Source organism: Antennarius striatus, chromosome 13 (assembly GCF_040054535.1).
Source record: "Antennarius striatus isolate MH-2024 chromosome 13, ASM4005453v1, whole genome shotgun sequence".
Taxonomy (NCBI): Eukaryota; Metazoa; Chordata; class Actinopteri; order Lophiiformes; family Antennariidae; genus Antennarius; species Antennarius striatus.
The window spans coordinates 21,494,933-21,514,931 of NC_090788.1; the positions used below are offsets into that span (position 1 = coordinate 21,494,933).

The 19,999-nt window shown below is 40.9% G+C and overlaps 3 protein-coding genes across 5 annotated transcripts in view; 1 reads left to right on the forward strand and 2 right to left on the reverse strand.

Annotated features, from left to right (window-relative positions):
• The window catches only part of LOC137606261 (organic cation/carnitine transporter 2-like), a 62,590-nt gene that overhangs the window by 4,833 nt on the left and 37,758 nt on the right, over positions 1–19,999 (reverse strand). The window lies entirely within an intron of this gene.
• On the reverse strand, positions 2,671–11,359 carry LOC137606006 (sodium-dependent phosphate transport protein 2A-like). Of its 2 annotated transcripts, XM_068331018.1 has the most exons (16): positions 10,174–11,359; positions 9,991–10,078; positions 9,780–9,864; positions 8,920–8,989; positions 8,430–8,573; positions 8,218–8,361; positions 7,925–8,036; positions 7,616–7,811; positions 6,907–7,002; positions 6,644–6,695; positions 6,295–6,462; positions 5,990–6,106; positions 5,246–5,370; positions 3,858–3,970; positions 3,477–3,760; positions 2,671–3,391 (listed from the first exon to the last, which is right to left on the reverse strand). In XM_068331018.1, the coding sequence occupies exons 3-16, from the start codon at positions 9,789–9,791 to the stop codon at positions 3,099–3,101; spliced, it is 1,926 nt and encodes a 641-aa protein (XP_068187119.1). In that variant the 5' UTR covers positions 9,792–9,864; positions 9,991–10,078; positions 10,174–11,359; the 3' UTR covers positions 2,671–3,098. The 2 variants fall into 2 exon arrangements, with proteins under 2 accessions (XP_068187119.1, XP_068187120.1); XM_068331019.1 differs by having other exon boundaries at positions 5,990–6,076; positions 9,991–11,359.
• LOC137606007 (organic cation/carnitine transporter 2-like) lies at positions 13,999–19,862 on the forward strand. 2 transcript variants are annotated; one of them, XM_068331022.1, is made up of 12 exons: positions 13,999–14,475; positions 15,428–15,610; positions 15,813–15,916; positions 16,324–16,478; positions 16,629–16,800; positions 16,893–17,016; positions 17,135–17,235; positions 18,647–18,861; positions 18,976–19,158; positions 19,255–19,390; positions 19,675–19,744; positions 19,844–19,862. In XM_068331022.1, exons 1-11 carry the CDS (start codon positions 14,269–14,271, stop codon positions 19,742–19,744), a joined length of 1,650 nt encoding a protein of 549 aa, XP_068187123.1. In that variant the 5' UTR covers positions 13,999–14,268; the 3' UTR covers positions 19,844–19,862. The 2 variants fall into 2 exon arrangements, with proteins under 2 accessions (XP_068187123.1, XP_068187121.1); XM_068331020.1 differs by lacking the exon at positions 19,844–19,862 and having other exon boundaries at positions 19,675–19,803.

Below are 19,999 nucleotides of genomic sequence, written 5' to 3' on the forward strand. Positions count from 1 at the left end.
TAAATGAAAACTAAAACTAAATGAAGTCCTCGTTCCTCGCTGTTAATGCGTTACAGGAGCAACCCACAACAAACACAATTCCGTGATACAGCATCAAGCTATTTATTTAAAGGTTTCTGAACCCCCCCCCCCCCCCCTACTGATATTAAACCACCATCTATTTGTATTTACCCATAATACATTTTGTCTTTAATAACAGACCCAAGAGCTGTCTAGCCTTGTAATCATTTTATTTTGCGAATGCAGCTGCCCACCCCCCAGCTGGTTCTTCACATATTGTGCCCCCCTCTGATCAATTGACACGTCTGAAGATTCAGACGCCGTTTTGCACTGAAACACCAGATTAACAGAGATTATACTTCAGTTTATAAACTGACAAAAGATTTACACAACTTTTCAATTTTCTACTTCACATAATGTTACACTTTTGTGTGTGTGTGTGTGTGTGTGTGTGTGTGTGTGTGCGTGCGTGCGTGCGTGCGTGCGTGCGTGCGTGCGTGCGTGTGTGTGTGTGTGTGTTTCAGAGGCCTGTAGACATATACCGGTAAACATTCTGGAGGGTCTGTGGAGAAAAGTGTTTCCAAACAGGACATCCGACCTTTGACCCCCAGAGCAGAAAACGTGTCTGAAGCTTCTTCCAGTGGATCAATGTTAATGATGTCTCTGTGTGGTACTAGTACTACCTGTGTGGTACTAGTACTACCTGTGTGGTACTAGTACTATCTGTGTGGTACTAGTACTATCTGTGTGGTTCTAGTACTATCTGTGTGGTACTAGTACTATCTGTGTGGTACTAGTACTATACCTGTGTGGTACTTGTACTATCTGTGTGGTACTTGTACTACCTGTGTGGTACTAGTACTATCTGTGTGGTACTAGTACTATCTGTGTGGTACTAGTACTATCTGTGTGGTACTTGTACTACCTGTGTGGTTCTAGTACTATCTGTGTGGTACTTGTACTATCTGTGTGGTACTAGTACTATCTGTGTGGTACTAGTACTATCTGTGTGGTACTAGTACTATCTGTGTGGTACTTGTACTACCTGTGTGGTTCTAGTACTATCTGTGTGGTACTTGTACTATCTGTGTGGTACTTGTACTGTCTGTGTGGTACTTGTACTATCTGTGTGGTACTTGTACTACCTGTGTGGTACTTGTACTACCTGTGTGGTACTAGTACTATCTGTGTGGTACTAGCACTATCTGTGTGGTACTAGTACTATCTGTGTGGTACTAGTACTATCTGTGTGGTACTTGTACTACCTGTGTGGTTCTAGTACTATCTGTGTGGTACTTGTACTATCTGTGTGGTACTTGTACTATCTGTGTGGTACTTGTACTACCTGTGTGGTACTTGTACTATCTGTGTGGTACTTGTACTACCTGTGTGGTTCTAGTACTATCTGTGTGGTACTTGTACTATCTGTGTGGTACTAGTACTATCTGTGTGGTACTAGTACTATCTGTGTGGTACTTGTACTATCTGTGTGGTACTTGTACTACCTGTGTGGTACTTGTACTATCTGTGTGGTACTTGTACTACCTGTGTGGTACTTGTACTACCTGTGTGGTACTTGTACTATCTGTGTGGTACTTGTACTATCTGTGTGGTACTAGTACTATCTGTTTGGTACTTGTACTATCTGTGTGGTACTAGTACTACCTGTGTGGTTCTAGCACTATCTGTTTGGTACTAGTACTATCTGTTTGGTACTAGTACTATCTGTGTGGTACTTGTACTATCTCTGTGGTACTTGTACTATCTGTGTGGTACTTGTACTACCTGTGTGGTACTTGTACTATCTGTGTGGTACTTGTACTACCTGTGTGGTACTTGTACTACCTGTGTGGTACTAGTACTACCTGTGTGGTTCTAGTACTATCTGTGTGGTACTTGTACTATCTGTGTGGTACTAGTACTATCTGTTTGGTACTTGTACTATCTGTGTGGTACTAGTACTACCTGTGTGGTTCTAGCACTATCTGTTTGGTACTAGTACTATCTGTTTGGTACTAGTACTATCTGTGTGGTACTTGTACTATCTGTGTGGTACTTGTACTACCTGTGTGGTACTAGTACTACCTGTGTGGTTCTAGTACTATCTGTGTGGTACTTGTACTATCTGTGTGGTACTAGTACTATCTGTTTGGTACTTGTACTATCTGTGTGGTACTAGTACTACCTGTGTGGTTCTAGCACTATCTGTTTGGTACTAGTACTATCTGTTTGGTACTAGTACTATCTGTGTGGTACTTGTACTATCTGTGTGGTACTTGTACTACCTGTGTGGTACTTGTACTATCTGTGTGGTACTTGTACTACCTGTGTGGTACTTGTACTACCTGTGTGGTACTTGTACTATCTGTGTGGTACTTGTACTATCTGTGTGGTACTTGTATTATCTGTGTGGTACTTGTACTATACCTGTGTGGTACTTGTACTACCTGTATGGTACTTGTACTATACCTGTGTGGTACTAGTACCATACCTGTGTGGTACTAGTACTATACCTGTGTGGTACTAGTACTCTACCTGTGTGGTACTAGTACTATACCTGTGTGGTACTAGTACTATACCTGTGTGGTACTAGTACTATACCTGTGTGACTCGTACCCATCCTGTGGTCTCTGTGGATTCCAGGTCTTCCAGGTCACAGGGTCCGGCTGATTGGGTGAAGTTGACTTTATTCAACACAGATTCAGGGTCGAAACCTTTTTCTACCATTCAGTGAGTTCATAGAACAGTCCAAAGCCCCACCAGTCACACTGTCATCAAGTATATCAAATATGTTTAGACGTTTAAGTTCTGGAGCCAAATTCTAATAAAGACTGATAATTTAGTTCCCAGAGAGGATGGTCACATGACGGTCACATGACGGTCACATGACGGTCACATGACGGTCACATGACGGTCACATGACGGTCACATGACGGTCACATGCACGCATTAAAATATATAAAAGATTTTGCTGCAAGACTAGAATAAGCACTGATCTCACAAAAGCTTGACCCCCTCTGATGGGGTTAACCTATGGGAACACATGCAGACCAGACAACACACCTGTGGACCCCCCTGGATCCTACAGAGCAGTTAGACTACAGACGGGTGTTGTGGAGCCAGGTGCTGGCAGTGATGAAGCCGGTATCCTCCTCTGCAGCCCTGGGTACTACGGGGGCCTCTGGCCTGAACGCTGCTTCCTTGTCTGCGTTGTCATCAGGATGGGTTTTTGGACCAGGGTGCTCAGCTTCACTCGCTCCTCTCTGCTCCTGCCAGCGTTCATCAGTTTCCTGTTGTTGCTGCTTTTGCGTGACCTTCATCCCAGAGGTGACGATGACGTCCAGTGATCCTTCCTGTGTTGTTTTACAGCCGCTCTGTTTCCTCGTCCAAACTATGGAGGACATGTCAATGAGGGGCTCGTTTTGATCATTTGGATTTGTTGGGTCATGGTACGCTTTAGTGTGGTTGGTATCTACCTCCTCCCTGTCTGCAGGACGGGGTCAGCCTCACAATGAGGTCATCAAGGGGCTGTAGTGAGGTCAACCAACTGGGAAGATAGTCCCAGTTCTGCAGTCTGCCTGGTAAACAACCAGGTCTATGTGTCTGGAGTGTGTTCACCACAGCCACAGACAGAACCAGTATAATTACTGGTGCACCAATCCCAGCCATCACCTTCCACCCCGCCATGGAGAGGGCAAACACACAGGAGGGCAGCAGCACGAAGCAGAGCAGGAGGTATAAAACAGCGAACCAGCGGTACCTGTGAGTACACGTGAGTGAAGTAATAGGATACTTTGGTTACTTTAGTACTCATTCTGAGGTGGTTTGCTGTGAGTGAAAGCGGACACACACCACACCTCGCAGTGCGTCTGCCGAGGGCACGAGCCATTGCTACGGGTAAGCGTGTGGCGGGTACGGGATACCACAGCAGGATGCCCACCACGTTAAACAGCAAATGACACAACGCAACCTGAAACACACAGTTCTGATCGATTACCCAGAATTCATTGCTTCAGCTCAGAAACCACCAAATGATTGTCTTCAGGTCAGCAACATAATCATTTACTGAGTGTAATCATTTACTACCAACAGTGGACAGCAGGGATTCTTGTGCATATTTTAGTACAACCCAAGTATGTGAAAATCCAGTCCGTAACCTAAAGCTTAAAGCTCCTCAGCTGTAGGTTACAGACGACGGTTTCAAACCAGCAGAACAAACGGAGATCGAAGATAAAAATAAAAGTGTCTTCACAACAGTAACCTGTCTGCAGTGGAGGGAGGAGACCAGGAAATACAAGACACGCATTTTGAAGATCTACACCTGAATTGTCTCATAACTAGGGTGTGATTTGTTGGGGGGGGGGGGGTCATCCCCCTCAGGTTTTTACATCTCTGAATTAAACTTTATCACTGGGGTGTGGAGACACTGAGGTGCTCACTGTGTCTGGGCTCTTTCTGGTCTGTGTCAGGCTGTCAGCTGTTTTCAACCAACACTTTATCCACTTTTAAAGACTGGATGGTGCCCCTCCTTCAGGTCAGCGGTCCCCGACCCCCGGGTCTTGACCCGGTACCGGGTGGCCTTTAGGTACCGGGCGGCACAGAAGGTTTGAAATTTCATTTTTTTATTATCAGTCTAAAGATGTTTTATTTTGAAAAGTGACGTCTGTGCGGAATGAGGCACAGACGAATGCGTGCGCCTGTGCCTCTGGACAGGTCGGGGTCACGTGACAGGTTACCAGCTGTTAACCCAAAACTTAAACGCCCACAACTTAGTTGTTGATTATCGGTTTATGAAAAAAAGGTTGTTTATTGTCTGTTGATGTCTGCATTTGACATAAAACCAGGTGATTTATTGTTGGACTACAGCTGTCCTGGTGTCGTTAACGATTATCGAAGACCGGTCCGTGAAAATATTGTTGTAGATTAAACCGGGCCTGTACATTGGACAGGAATGGGACCCAAATGCAGGATGGAGAGATGATCATCCATATTTTAATCTAAAGGAAATCCAGACAACAAGAGCAAAGCAGAAGAACAAAAACAACCTGACAAAAGAATAACTGGGTTTATAAAGCCTCAGGATTATCAGCCTGATCAGGGACAGGTGTGGAGACAAGCACCAGGTGTGGAGACGAGTGTGTGTGTGTGTGTGTGTGTGTGTGTGTGTGTGTGTGTGTGTGTGTGTGTGTGTGTGTGTGTGTGTGTGTGTGTGTGTGTGTGTGTGTGTGTGTGTGTGTGTGTGTACCTGTGTAGCAGCACCTATCTTCTCTGCTGGACTAGCCAGGGCTGCCAGCATTGCTGTTGTAGTTGTTCCCAGGTTTGACCCCAGGGTCAAAGGGTAGGCTCTCTCCACACTGATCACACCCACCCCTGAGGGTTAAGAGTCTGATTAACAGAAACTTCTACTGAATCAAAAATGTAGCCTGCAGTAAAGGCAGTTTCTACAGGTTTGAATGCAGGCGAGTCTCTTCACTAATAGGGTCAGTACTGCCTGATAATTAACAGTGGAAGTTATTTTGTAGCATGAAAATAATTTCAGTTTTATTTGATTTGTAAAATTAATTGAAAAGTAAAAACTTAAAATACATTTTCAGATATAAATCAGTTTTACAGCTAAACAGAGTTTAATATCATTTAAAATGAGGGTTCTACTGGGAGACGTCTTCTCCTCTTTTCAGGAAGTTGTGTGAAGACAGCAGCTCTGGTGTCAAGACGAAATAGTTGAAGGTCACAAAGTACATACAATACATGTAAACAACATATGGACATGTATGTAAACAGCTAAATAGATTATTTAGGATCAGTAACTGAAGGAGCAGTGAAGCTGGGGGATGTCAACGCTGTGACACACACCCTAATGTGTGTGTGTGTGTGTGTGTGTGTGTGTGTGTGTGTGTGTGTGTGTGTGTGTGTGTGTGTGTGTGTGTGTGTGTGTGTGTGTGTGTGTGTGTGTGTGTGTGTGTGTGTGTGTGTGCGTTTTCCTACATACCTACTAGTGGAGTGATTGCAGAAGTAAAGACAGAACTACTTTGAACCAGGAAGGTCATCCCAGCCCCCACCAACAGAGAGACGTAACCTGTCAGCCAGGTGAACGGGAAGGGAAAGTCTGTTTAGAGAACACAACACGGCACAGGCGTGTGTTAGAGAACACAACACGGCACAGGCGTGTGTTAGAGAACACAACACGGCACAGGCGTGTGATCAGTGGATAAATAACCTCAATGCCATGAGGTCATGGTGAAGTCAGTTTTTAGAATGTCTTGCTTTCGCTGTGGTGAGCTGAACGTACGTTACCCGTGTTAACCACCTTGTTAATTGCCCCGGCCACCTGCCCTCTCAGGAGGGAACTGAGCAGTTTAACCATCAGGATGAGACAACAGCAGAGCGTCACCAGAGAGCAGGCCAGGAGAATCAGACCGATGGACACGTCCGACAAAGAGCAGTCCACAAACAGATGTCCACCTGGACACAAGGAGTGAGTTAAGTGACCACAGGTGTCAGAACACAACTGATAAAAGTCCAAAGGGGGACATCAGTGCAGTTATTGATTTGTAACACACGTGATAAAATCGCACTAGTAGGAGGGAAAGTGTGTAACAGAGGAGGGAGATAAATAATTCAGACATAAATGTAAAAGGCCTACATTTGTGTGTTTGCTCCGACAGGTTGTGTGTCACCCAGAGAGTGTCGTTGTCCTGTTGGCAGTGAACACAAGAAAACAACACAGAAATAGAACATACATGGAACATTCAGCATGTAAACGTGACGTGGAGAACCAAGCTGGTCCCGTGTCGTTCTTCTTTTTATTTTTTTATTTTTTTTTTTCAACCAGATTGAGACGCTCAGATGAACTCGTCCTTGAGAAAAACCAGAATTAATTGGATGTTAATGTTTGGATATCGGTACCTTCAGGTTGACGGTTTGACACCATTGTTTCACCAGGCTCTTGTTCCTGACACTCGGGTCTCCTGCTGCAATACCAGTGATAACAGATCTATCCAACTACACAGTGGATGGAAAAACAGTTTGTTTGTTTCAATATAATTAAATATATATCATATAAAATATAATAAAATACATATTTTTAATTTTTTTATAAAAAAAATTATAAAATTAATTTTATAAAAAATATGAAATATAATAAATATAATATAATAGAATTGCAGTTCATCTCATTGGCCAGAGGTACACAGTAGATGCAGAAATGACTGTATCATCTGTATGTGGCTGAAACTAAAAAACTGCATTTAGCTGGTATTCTGTAAGAAGTTATTTGTTTGGTCACCAAGTTGCAAATTTGAGTTTGATAGTTTCTTCTAAACAGTAACAGGATGCACCGTTGTGTCCCTGAAGGGGGGGGGGGGGGTGCACATTGAACTGTGGAGTTGGGAGATCTGTTTAATAGGTAACCTTTAGACGTAGAATAATAAAATCTATTTAATAGGTGACATTTTCAAATGACTTTTTTCTGTTTCTTCATTTTTTCATTTTCTCAACAGGTAGTTTACTTTAAATCAAAGATTTTTTCTTTGCTGTGAAAACTAATGAATGATTTTACTGCTGTGAAATGAACTGAATTATTTAACATGTTGATGGAAAATTGCTGACGAGGTACCTGAATAATAATGTCAGTAAGTGGCTTCGTGAGAACTTGAAGAAACTCTGGAGGTTCTGACCCGCTGCTGAGCAGTAAGGCGTCGACCATGGCCTGTGACGTTCTTCTCAGAAGTCCACTGACAGCTTCAAGAGGGAGCAGCACCACAACGGACAACCAGTTAAAGCAGTCATGAAGCGTGGCGCCAGAAAACGCCCTGTAGAGAAGAACCACTTGTAATGTCTTTATTTTTCTTTATAAGTTCTTATTAACAGATACATCAGACACACACACACACACACACACACACACACACACACACACCTATACCTTTCAAACTGTTCTCTCTCCCCAGCTTGCATCAGAGCAACGACCGTGTTGGTGACTGATGTTCCGATGTTGGAGCCCATGATGATGGGGATGGCTGACTGGACATTCAGGACTACCAAGACAAATGTGAACTGGAAATATTGGTATTTTTGAGATAGTGAGTAGATGAACTGTGATCTGATAATGATTCTTCACATGGGGGGTGTTAAATGTGTGTATTCAACCAAGTTCAATATGGAACTGTTAAAAATACTCTAAAAGTACCTAAAATAGAATTTTATGATAGTACTCACGACCTGATGAAACGAGGCTGACTATGATGGAGGTGGAGGTGGAGGAACTCTGGACTAACACAGTAACTAGTAATCCTACCACCAGCCCCGCGACTTGGTTTGACAGGATGACGTTTCCTTGGAAGAAATCTCCTGCTAGCCGTCCTGGAAGGAGGAGAATAAAGACGGTGGGACAGATGAAGGCCACGGTGATGCTGATGATGAAGTTTTACCTCCAGCCAGTTGGAAAGCAGAGCTTAAAACGTCGAGGGAGCAGATGAAGAGGTACAGGAGCAGGAGGAGGAGAGGGATTTTACTGAGAGGACATGCAGCTCTTCTCCATCGTTGTGCTTTCAGTTCAGTTTCCATGGTTACAACTTGGGGCAAAATGAAGTGTAATCAATAATGGTAACAGCAATGATAGCAATATAGTAATCATATAAGTAATGGCAGAGGTAACTGAGTGTCAGTAACTAGACTGATGGTGTAGTTACTGGTTGTGTTAGTAGTCATGACAGATGTTATTTAATCATTCATGGTTTGGCCATGAAATATTCATTAAACAGTAAAGAGTGAGATCTATTTGTATGAAGAAAACGGTTTAGATTGTATAACTTACATTTATAATCAATAAAACGCGACCCAAACACAAATAAACTGCGGATTAAAACCCAACATTACTTTTATCCACACATACATCTGTAGAAACAGTTCGTAACATACCTGACAGAAATGGATGAAAATGGTGCTTCTGCTTCCAAAATCTACTCTGGGCCAGTAATGATTCACACCGCTGGGGGGGAGGTGTGGAGAAATAAACTCACAGGAACTCCTCAAGTGCAGAGAGAAGAACAGAAAGACTACACTTCAAGGCTGAAGGGAAAGTAAAAGATAAACGTGGGAGAACAAGGAGGGTACAGAGCAGGAAACGGAGGTGTGGACTCTGAGGAGCGATGGATGACTGGTTGGATAATGGATAGCTAAGACTCTTCCTCAGTCGTTCTTTTCTAATTCAAACTCAACTTCATGAAATCAAAACTGACTTGAACTCATTTTAACTCAGACTAACAGAAACAACTTCTGGCTTCTCTTTAGTACTGGAGCCATTCAGTTGTGAAATCTTCTGAACTTCTTCCCAGTAACCATTACATCTCTTCTTCCTGACATACTGGGACACTCTGGTTGTTGGTATTTTCATGCTGGTGTAATCATGTTGAAGGAGACAAGGGGTCCTCTGTTAAACACATTCCTATTCAGAGTGGTACTGAGGAACCCATGACTCTCCCTCCTGCCTCTGATCTTCATTCCAGACACAGTGAACCAATCGATGATTCAACTAAAACACAACGCTGGTTAAACTCAGGCTTTACATACTTACACACCAGTAAACACACAGTGTTTTAAGCATCAACATGTTACATGGACTGGTTGCGTGTTTGTGGTTCTGGTGAGCTGAATGATTTCTGGAGTCCCACGACGGATGGGAGCCCAAACCAGCCTGACAACCTGTCGTAGTGATGACATGAGGCCTCATGGGGCCACAAACCCTTTTAGAACAATTGTGTTGACGACTTGTTCATTACCTGAAGCTTCATTTATTGAGAACGTGGGCGTCCTCTGCTGGACGGGTGCCTGTACTGCAGGGGTGTGAATTCCAACAGGCACACCCTGTCCAGAAAGCAGCGCTTTGATGCTTTCTGTATTGTATACATTTTTTGAGTGTGTGTGTGTGTGTGTGTATGTATGTGTGTGTATATATATATATATATATGATCCGATATGATCCATACATACTGGCTAAAGAAGCTGACAGCACTCCACGATCGTCTAGCAGCACAGATGAACCAGCTGCTGAGGGATGGGACGCACCCAGAACGGTTGACTGAAGGCAGGACAGTCCTGATCATGAAAGACCCACAGAAGGAATCTACCCCATCCAACTACCGGATAGAAGACATCAAGGACAGCTACAAATACCTTGGAATCCCACAGGCTAATGGAAACCATGAGGAGGCCGCAAGGAAGTCATCCACAGCCAAATACCTCCAGAGAGTAAGGATTGAGAAGTCAGCTGAATGGCAAGAACAAGGTCCGAGCCATCAACATGTATGCACTGCCGGTCACCAGACACCCCGCTGGGATCATAAGCTGGCCAAAGGAGGAGCGGAGTAAGACGTACGCAAATTACGTACGCAAAGACGTGCGGAAATTATAGCAAAATATGAAAGTGGTGTACGAGCCATTTCCACTATGTTGAAGCAGAAGCAACTGACAATGGACAGGTTCCTTCTTAAGGAAAAGAGGAAGGCTAATGCCCAGCCAGATTCACCTCCACGGAAGAGAGAGAGAAGGGAGGAAACCCCTGGAGGCGCGTTACCTAGCGTCATCATGGAGGGGGTTCCCCTTCCATGATGACGCTAGTGCCATCAACCGCTCTCTAAAACGTAAAGTAAATTATACAAAATGGTTTATAATGCTTTATCTTTATCCTGTACTGCTTGTGCACATTTACGTGTTCATTGTTGTTTAGATACACGTTCTTATAATATTTTAGGTATTTTTCTAAATGGTAAGAACGGATTAAAATACTTTCCATTATTTCTTATGGGAAAATTGGTTTCGGTGGTCGAACAAATCGGTGCTCGACCACCACCTCAGAACGGATTATGGTCGAGTACAGAGGTATTACTGTATATTGTTCCCTTACTCTTATTCTTCAGCATTTTTGTATTCAAAAGCAACCCCCCCAACAGGATTCTCTGACAAATATTAAATTACGCAGGAGTCTTGTAAAATAATGTACAGCATTAAGGATGTCATCATGGTTACAACCCATGTTGTAATCCTGTCTTGTATCATTAACATACAGTTACATGTACGTCTTGATCTGACCTGTACCCATGTTGACATATTACTGTTGTCAAATGAAACAAAAACATGTCTAAATGCAAAAAATCCATGACAAAAAACTATCTTGTAGAGGAACGAGAATTATTGAGGAACAAATTAAACATGATAGAGAAAAATCTGCGTTAAAATAACAGCTGTTGTCTGCTGTACCAGGATTGCTGTGAACTGACTGCCATCCTACCAGCACCTACTTATAATTTATTCTCATTGAATTATCTTATTCCTGAAACTACAGTGCAGTGAGGCGTCTCACCACAGCCAGAGGACTGAGGTGCAGCTGTGTTTCTCCTGGTCTCTAGTCTGTGTGTTTCAGTGGGTGTCGCTCTGGACACAGACACCCACACCAGGGTCAAACGGACTTATAAATGAATTAGCAAGGTGAAAAATATTACACTCTTATACAAAGTATTTTTCAATTCTGATAAATTTGCAAATAATTTGTAGGATATTTTACCAAGCATATGAACTTGCTAAGTATGAATGCAACGATAACTTTTTTTTATTTCTTTGATTCAACAGTTTATTCCAGCCATATGAGGAGAACAAGGAGTGGTGTAATTACAGGTTAATTATATGAGGGTAATAGAAACAAAGGCAGAGCAGGACCAGTCCTCCCAATGGATGCACTGACAACTGTTTTATTACAGTCTTCACTGTATATTAAAGTATTACTTCAAATGACAATTAGTAAAAGTCAACTTGACAAAAACAACAGAGGAACTTTAGACCAGATGATCGCCTACATTTGTTTTGGTTTGAATTTGATTCATAGAACTTCTTCAGGTCTTTTATGTCTTCACCTGAAGTAAACATGATTTTCCAGTGGAAACTCTCCAGAAGCTGTTTACACATAAAACATGAGCTTCAAATAAGTTTCCAAACGCTGCACATGTGATGTACCTGTACAGGTGTGGATTAAAGAGAAACCACAAAATAGGTATGTTTCAAATTTCTATACAAAGTAAAATATGAGACAGTAGAGCTGTGTAGACTACTATCAGTATTCTCACATGTTTATAAAACCATAATTTAAGGTTTTATTTAATTTTATTTAATTTTATTTTCTAAACACAGGTGAGAAAAAGAAGTTAATTAGTTTTTAAAAAAAACTTTTTTGTCTCACTTGTTTCTCAGAGCTCCTATAATAACAGTCAGATCAATCAGATATCAACATATTGGAAAGTTTATTGTAAAAAAAATATTCTTTGGTACAAATGGATGGATGGGTTGTGTGTGAAGTTATGGTTTGTAGACACATAAGAAAAACGTTTTCTGCGCACAGCTGTCTCACCAGCAGTCAGTAACGTTTAATAATGGTACTATAATAATCAGTAACGTTTAATAATGGTACTATAATAATCAGTAACGTTTAATAATGGTACTATAATAATCAGTAATGGATACTGATGGTACTATAATAATCAGTAATGGATACTGATGGTACTATAATAATCAGTAATGGATAATGATGGTACTATAATAATCAGTAATGGATACTGATGGTACTATAATAATCAGTAATGGATAATGATGGTACTATAATAATCAGTAATGGATACTGATGGTACTATAATAATCAGTAATGGATAATGATGGTACTATAATAATCAGTAATGGATACTGATGGTACTATAATAATCAGTAATGGATAATGATGGTACTATAATAATCAGTAATGGATACTGATGGTACTATAATAATCAGTAATGGATAATGATGGTACTATAATAATCAGTAATGGATACTGATGGTACTGCAACAAAAGACAAGTCTGGGAAGACGATAACCAGGACGCTATTTGATGAATTCATTGTGCGTTCTGGTTTCCGATCCGACCGGGGAGAAGAGTTTTCAACACTCTGTTCCACACCCTCCATGACTAGAGTGGTATCCGTCACTCACGTCTCCACATCATCCTCAAACTGACCCTGCAGAGCGCTTCTATCAAACACTGCTGGGGAGGCTGCACACCCTGGAGGAGCTTCAGACATCAAACATTCTGTGGTAAGACCCCCTTGAAAGAAGACAACATTTTGACCCCCCCAAACATACGTACTCTCCACACTCTTTGGTGTGTGTGTGTGTGTGTGTGTGTGTGTGTGTGTGTGTGTGTGTGTGTGTGTGTGTGTGTGTGTGTGTGTGTGTGTGTGTGTGTGTGTGTGTGTGTGTGTGTGTGTGTGTGTGTGTGTCTTCAGCTGCTTATTTGCCTTGCTGGTAAAGGATTGTGTTGGGGCCTATCTAAGACGGGAACAGGCAAGAGGTGTGGGACACAACGGATGCACTGCCAGCATATTGTGGGATGGATTTATAAGATGTACTAGATTTCTTGGTCAGTATGATCCTCTCACAGACAAAGTGCAAACTGTACTTTCTGAATTACCAAAGCCTTTAAGCACACAAGCCAGAACCAAACAGAAACCTACCCTCTACGCAAAATGTCCTGCTACAAGCATGAGAGTGTTAGTTCATAGTAATAAACGTTACTCATCAGTGCAAAGGGTGACTTGATATTTGTTGGCTAATAATCTTCCCTTATATACCTGTGGTTGCACTACTTATCTAGTTTACACATAAAGCATGAGTTTACACTCATGGTTTCCAAGTGCTGAACATGTGATGTACCTGTACAGGTGTGGATTACAGAGAAACCACAAAAAAGGTATGTTTCAAAATTCTATACAAAGTAAAATATGAGACAGTAGAGCTATGTAGACTGATATCAGTATTCACAAATGATTAGAAGAGCACGATTTAATGTTTTTAATTAATTGTATTTTCTAAAGACAGATGAGAAAAACAAATTAATTCGATTTTTTTTTTTTTTTTAAAGATCACCAAATGTTACTTTAATACTCAGTAACGGGTAATGATGGTACTTTAATACTCAGTAACGGGTAATGATGGTACTTTAATACTCAGTAACGGGTAATGATGGTACTTTAATACTCAGTAACGGGTAATGATGGTACTTTAATACTCAGTAACGGGTAATGATGGTACTTTAATACTCAGTAACGGGTAATGATGGTACTTTACTACTCAGTAACGGGTAATGATGGTACTTTACTACTCAGTAACGGGTAACGCTGGTACTCTGACTCCCGGTGCCGGTGATGTGTGGGACAGAGTGGGTGTGGCCGGAGGGTCGGAGCGCCGTGGACCATGCCGCCGTATGAGGAGGCCGTGGGGTTCGTGGGGGAGTGGAGCCCCTTCCAGAGGGTCTCCTTCCTGCTGCTGAGCGCCAGCCTGGTGCCCAACGGACTGACCGTCTTCGCCATCGTGTTCGTGGGGGCCAGCCCCCCCCACCACTGCCTGGTTCCGGACACCAACCACACCCGGGCCCCGGGCGCTGCCGCCATCCCCACTGAGGTACCCGTTAGGTTACTCCGGTACGGGGGCCGTTACCGTCACCGGGCAGAGGTCACACCATTAGAACTCATTGAAACGAGTTTAATTTATAAAGCAGGGAATAAACGTGACCCCCCCCCCCCCAGCTGGGCTGTACATGTTGTTCATTTGTTCATTTGTTGCTCTTGAGGGGTCCTCACTAACCCGCTCCTCCTTCGGGGTGCAGATTTAGGCGCGACTTGTAGTTTTTACCTGGGATTAAAGGTGTTAACGTTTAAACCAGCTGCCCCCTCGTCCTGTTAGTAAAGTCGTGTTTTGTGATCGCTAATCAACAACAGACGCTTGATCACCGGACGCGCTCCGAACACCGACGGTCACGGACAAGCACTTCCGGTTTTCAAAATAAAACACGGAAAATAAAGGAATGGAATAAGACCAGGTGTTTGTTATTCAGATGAAATTTAACAACTTGTTGATTGGGTAATTTACAAGCACAAAAAATATAAATAAAAAAAATAAAATGTAATTTCCCGTTCAGGTGTTTGTACCACCGGCATTCCAAAAATAACAGTTTTGATTATTATATAGTATTATTTGTTATCTCACAGACTACATCCACACTGACAGTATAATTAAGTATTAATGCAATACTTTAAATGTGTAGTTTTGAGTCATCCTCCATCAAAGTTAAAAAAAATGTAAAAAGTTCTTTCCAATCTGAAAAAATGGAGGAGGAAGTAACATAATTTTTGATGCTATTCAGAGACAGGGTACGCAGCGTTTTGGCTATTTTTCATACATGGAACCAGGATTAAAGCTATAAAAAATAAATAAAGAAGTGTAACGGTTATCCATTGTATAATTGCACTAGTTTAGCACCAGCAATAGTTTCCTAGTGCAGTATGGCACCATGAACAATACAGGCCAGACTATTCACCGCATTTCCAGCTGGGTGTGTGTCTGTGTTTCTGAGGTGGTGGATGGGGGGCAGGAGCTGAGCAGGTGCAGCAGGTACAGACTGGATGTGGTCAGAAACCTCTCAGCTCAGGGACTCGTTCCTGGCAGAGACGTCAACCTGACCGATGTGGAGCAGGAGGGCTGTTTGGACGGCTGGAGCTACAGCAGAGACGTCTACCAGTCCACCATCGTCTCTGAGGTCAGTGTGCAGCTGATGTTTGGAATATTATATATATATATATATATATATATATATATATATATATATATATATATATATATATATATATATATATATATATATATATATATACAATTATACAATTATATATATATACAATTAAAAATTAAATTAAAAAATAAAATAAAATAGTTGAATTGTTTATGTTTGAATGGTCTAGTTTGACCTGGTGTGTAGTGACCAGTGGAAACAGCCGTTCACCTCCACAGTTTTCTTTCTGGGAATTCTTCTTGGTTCCACCATCTCAGGACAGATGTCAGACAGGTACTAAAAAATTTTCACAAATAAATAAAAGTGGAATTTAAAAATCAATATTGCTGTAATGATTTGCTTGTCTGATCAGTTTAATTGCTTATTTTTTATAACTTTCTAAAGGATTTTGTAAAATATTATTAAAATTTCTAATATGAAAATCTATTTAAAGGGAAATTTATAGAAGAAACAAATGATTTTTGAAAACTTCTGTAATATTTAATACTTATTTTTAGAGTGACCCCACTTATGTATTTAACTACTTTCTTTTACCTGGTGTTTTCTAATGTGTGGTTCTACTGTGTATCACAGTTTCATATTGTTATAAGCTCTGAAACAAGGAATATACTACAGGAAGTACAATAACCTTTTTTAAATGTTATGCGTCTCATTCATTTAGTTTTTCTTCTCTCATTTAGATTTGGAAGGAAGCCTGTTCTCATTTCCACCATGGTAGCTCAGATTATTTCCAGCATCATTCAGATCTTCTCACCTACTTGGACAGTGTTCTGTATTTTCTTCTTCATCAGTGGTTTCTCACAGTCCTCCAACTATGTAGCTGCTTTTGTGCTGGGTAAATGTGAACATTTATATTTTTTAATAACAGATAATGTTATCATAGAGGAGTCATTGATTTGCTTACTATTGAACTATTCATTGTCATGTATGTTTTGTCCCTATCCATATTTTCTTATCTTATTCAGCTTTGCTCTTTTTTCTGCAGGCACTGAGATCTTGACGGGAAAAACACGGCTCATGTTCTCATCTTTCGGTGCAAACTTTGGATTTGCTTTTGGCTACATGTTGCTGCCTCTTCTTGCTTTTTTTTTGAGGGACTGGAAATTCCTCTTATTTGCCACCACACTACCTGGCCTGGTCTTCATCCCCATCTGGTGGTGGGCTGTAAACATTACGGCAACATTTGTAATTTCATCAGAAACATTATGACTTCTATTTAGTCTTTACTGCTTTTTATTTTTTGCTGAAGGTTTGTCCCAGAATCTCCCCGGTGGCTCCTGTCTGTGGGCAGAGTGGACGAGGCAGAGGCCATCGTGAGAAAGATTGCTAAATTCAACAATATGGAAGCTCCTCAGGTCATCTTTGGTACGCAGGTAAGTCACAGCAGCAGAATAGGAGCCCGTGTAGGATATTCTCCTTATTATTTATTATTGATCACAGCGGTGGACGGATTAACAACAAACTGTCACAACTGAGTTTTTGTATTTTCAGGACAGTGAGACAGAAACACTCCCCGAGAAATACCATAATATTCTTCACCTGCTGAAGACACGAAACATCAGAAACACAACTATCACCGTGTGCTTGGTGTGGTAGGTGTCCCGTTTGACCGCTTTCTATTCCATACAAACTACTTTTCCACCTATTTACATATCATGTATGTATGTTATTGATCCCCAATTAACAGTTAACCTGCATGATTTTTAAGACATTCCATCAGCACTGGCAAAACACACATTTTGAACTACAGGGGTGTGCAGTTGAATTCCAACAGGCACGCTGAGCAGACAATGTTGGTACAAGATACAGAGGAATAACAGGAAGAACACACATTTTATTCCACTTTGATTAGATCACAAAGTGTAATCGGTTGCAGGATAAATCTCTAGGATGCACTGGGAAGCATCATTACCAGTATCTTTGTTTTCTAAATCTTTATTCTTGCTTCAGTAATAGAAGTTGCCTCCTTATTCAGTAAAGAGAAGTTTTCCACAACGAGTGCAGCTAGAGAAGAAATATTGAAGGGACAACCTTCCAGCCCCCACAGGGCACGAAGCCGTCTAACTTTTGCCCCACATGTGAAGGTTTGCTGGATTTTGTAAGATGTCATCGAGAAGTTGGATAAAAAATCTGATGTCATGGATGTCAGCTTACACATTCACGTGAAGTTCACATTCAAACACAATTAATACTAGGAAAATAACGAACAAACTAAAATATAATTATAATCATACAATGTGGTTTATTTACTTTTGTTTTTGTGACATATGAATTCATCAAAAATTGATTTGCTGAACGCTCCGGTAAAAAAATGACATTTGAAAAAATGAAAACAGAAACAGTGAAATTAAACAAGAATACTTAAATATTGTTACATTATTATTATTACTTAAAGATTATTACATTATATCTATTATTTAAAGATTATTACATTATTATTATTACTTAAAGATTATTACATTATTATTATTACTTAAAGATTATTACATTATATCTATTATTTAAAGATTATTACATTATTATTATTACTTAAAGATTATTACATTATGTCTATTACTTAAAGATTATTACATTATTATTATTATTACTTAAAGATTATTACATTATTATTATTACTTAAAGATTATTACATTATGTCTATTACTTAAAGATTATTACATTATTATTATTACTTAAAGATTATTACATGCAGTATCTCAGTCAGGATCCTCAGACTGATTATTCCCTTTGGATTAATTAAAATGTGCCTTTGAAATTAAAGATGTTTCACCAGTTAACTAGGTGCCTTTTCAAACTTTCCCTGAGCTTTTAAACTTTATTCTAAATAAAAATTAAGAATTAATTAGAATCTCCATTATTTAAGGACTCAGCTTCTCCCCATAATGTCACTAATGCTTATTTTCCTATGTTAATTTTGCTCTTATATTTTATATGATAAACAGAGAAAACTTCATCTCATTTCCTTCATACATCTATGTGTCTTTTTTCCCCCTGTCTCCCCAGGTTCAGTTTCAGGATTGGGTATTATGGTTTGTCCCTGGGCACCTCTCAGCTTCATTCTGACCCCTACCTCAGCTGCTTCATCTCTGCAGTGATTGAGATCCCAGCTTACCTGTTCATCTGGCTCATAATCAGATACTTTCCACGACGGCTGACTCTTACCTGTATCTTACTCGCTGCAGCACTGTCACTGTACCTGATTCAACTGGTACCTCAAAGTGAGAACCTGTCTGATTTCCACACGTCTGCTTTTGCAGACATGTGACTTTAAACAGATTAAACAGGAACGGAGTGTCTTCATTTCATTCTGTTCGAACCACTTTCCCTTGCAGGTGTGTCCTATGTCGCTGTTGCTTTGCAGATGGTGGGTAAATTTGCTCTCACGGCCGGAGCAGGTCTGATGTATATCTACGCCGTGGAGCTTTTCCCCACAGTGATCAGGAACACGGGGACAGGAACATGCAGCACCATCGCCAGAGTGGGAAGCTGCGTTGCCCCGTTTGCGTTAAGTCTGAGTGAGTAAACCGCTCTTATGTAGGAATGCCATTGATTTTACTGGATTTTATTTCTTAACTCGTTGACAAATAACTTAATCCTTTCTCCATATACAGATATTTACTATAAGTACCTTCCTCAAATTACCTTTGGAACCATGTGTGTCGTGTCTGCGTTTGCTGCTTTCTTCCTGCCAGAGACGTTTGGAAAACCCCTCCCTCAAACGATCAAAGAGATGCATAAGAGAGAACGGTGGGTTCCCTCAGTGAAATATACATATTTATCTGTGTCAGTGGGATTACTCATTATAAAAATAACTCATCAGGACTTTACATGAGCTCAATAATAACCATCATGTGACAGGATGTGAAATTAGCTAAATCAGTCTTTGCAGTGACCAGTTCATGACAAGGATGAGTTTGTAACGATAAATCAAATGTTGAAGATTTTTATTTTATTTTTGTTCTTTGGTTAAATTGATGGCTTTTCTGAATGCTTAACAAATAATGTGACATTGGTATGTTTTGTTCAAATAGTGTGAAGTGCCCAGGCATCACTCAAAAGGAACATTCAGCACCTGAGACGCTGATCAGAAGTGGACTTTGAGTTTCGTAAAAATTGAACTTACCTTCATCAGTTACAAATAAAAGTCTTTGAGAACCATTCATACTCACTGTTCTTATTTATGACATTTATGTCTTGAAGTCTACACAAGACACCCACAGCATGGGCAGAGGGGCACACAGTGAAACTACCAAAGACAGGTGAGAGGAGGAAGTGCAACAACTGCTGAGGGATCACCTGACTCTCGGTGCCCAGTTAGATTTTCAATGGGGTCATTCTCAGTCGTCTCCAGGAAGC

Coding starts and splice junctions, on each gene's coding strand:
- LOC137606007 (XM_068331022.1), top strand. CDS start 14,269: ATGCCGCCGTATGAGGAGGCCGTGGGGTTCGTGGGGGAGTGGAGCCCC. Junction 16,479..16,628: donor TGTAGCTGCTTTTGTGCTGG/GTAAATGTGAAC, acceptor TTTTTTCTGCAG/GCACTGAGATCTTGACGGGA. Junction 19,159..19,254: donor CCCGTTTGCGTTAAGTCTGA/GTGAGTAAACCG, acceptor CTCCATATACAG/ATATTTACTATAAGTACCTT.
- LOC137606006 (XM_068331018.1), bottom strand. Junction 8,362..8,429: donor TGCTTTCCAACTGGCTGGAG/GTAAAACTTCAT, acceptor TCCTCCTTCCAG/GACGGCTAGCAGGAGATTTC. Junction 8,037..8,217: donor CAGCCTCGTTTCATCAGGTC/GTGAGTACTATC, acceptor TTGTCTTGGTAG/TCCTGAATGTCCAGTCAGCC.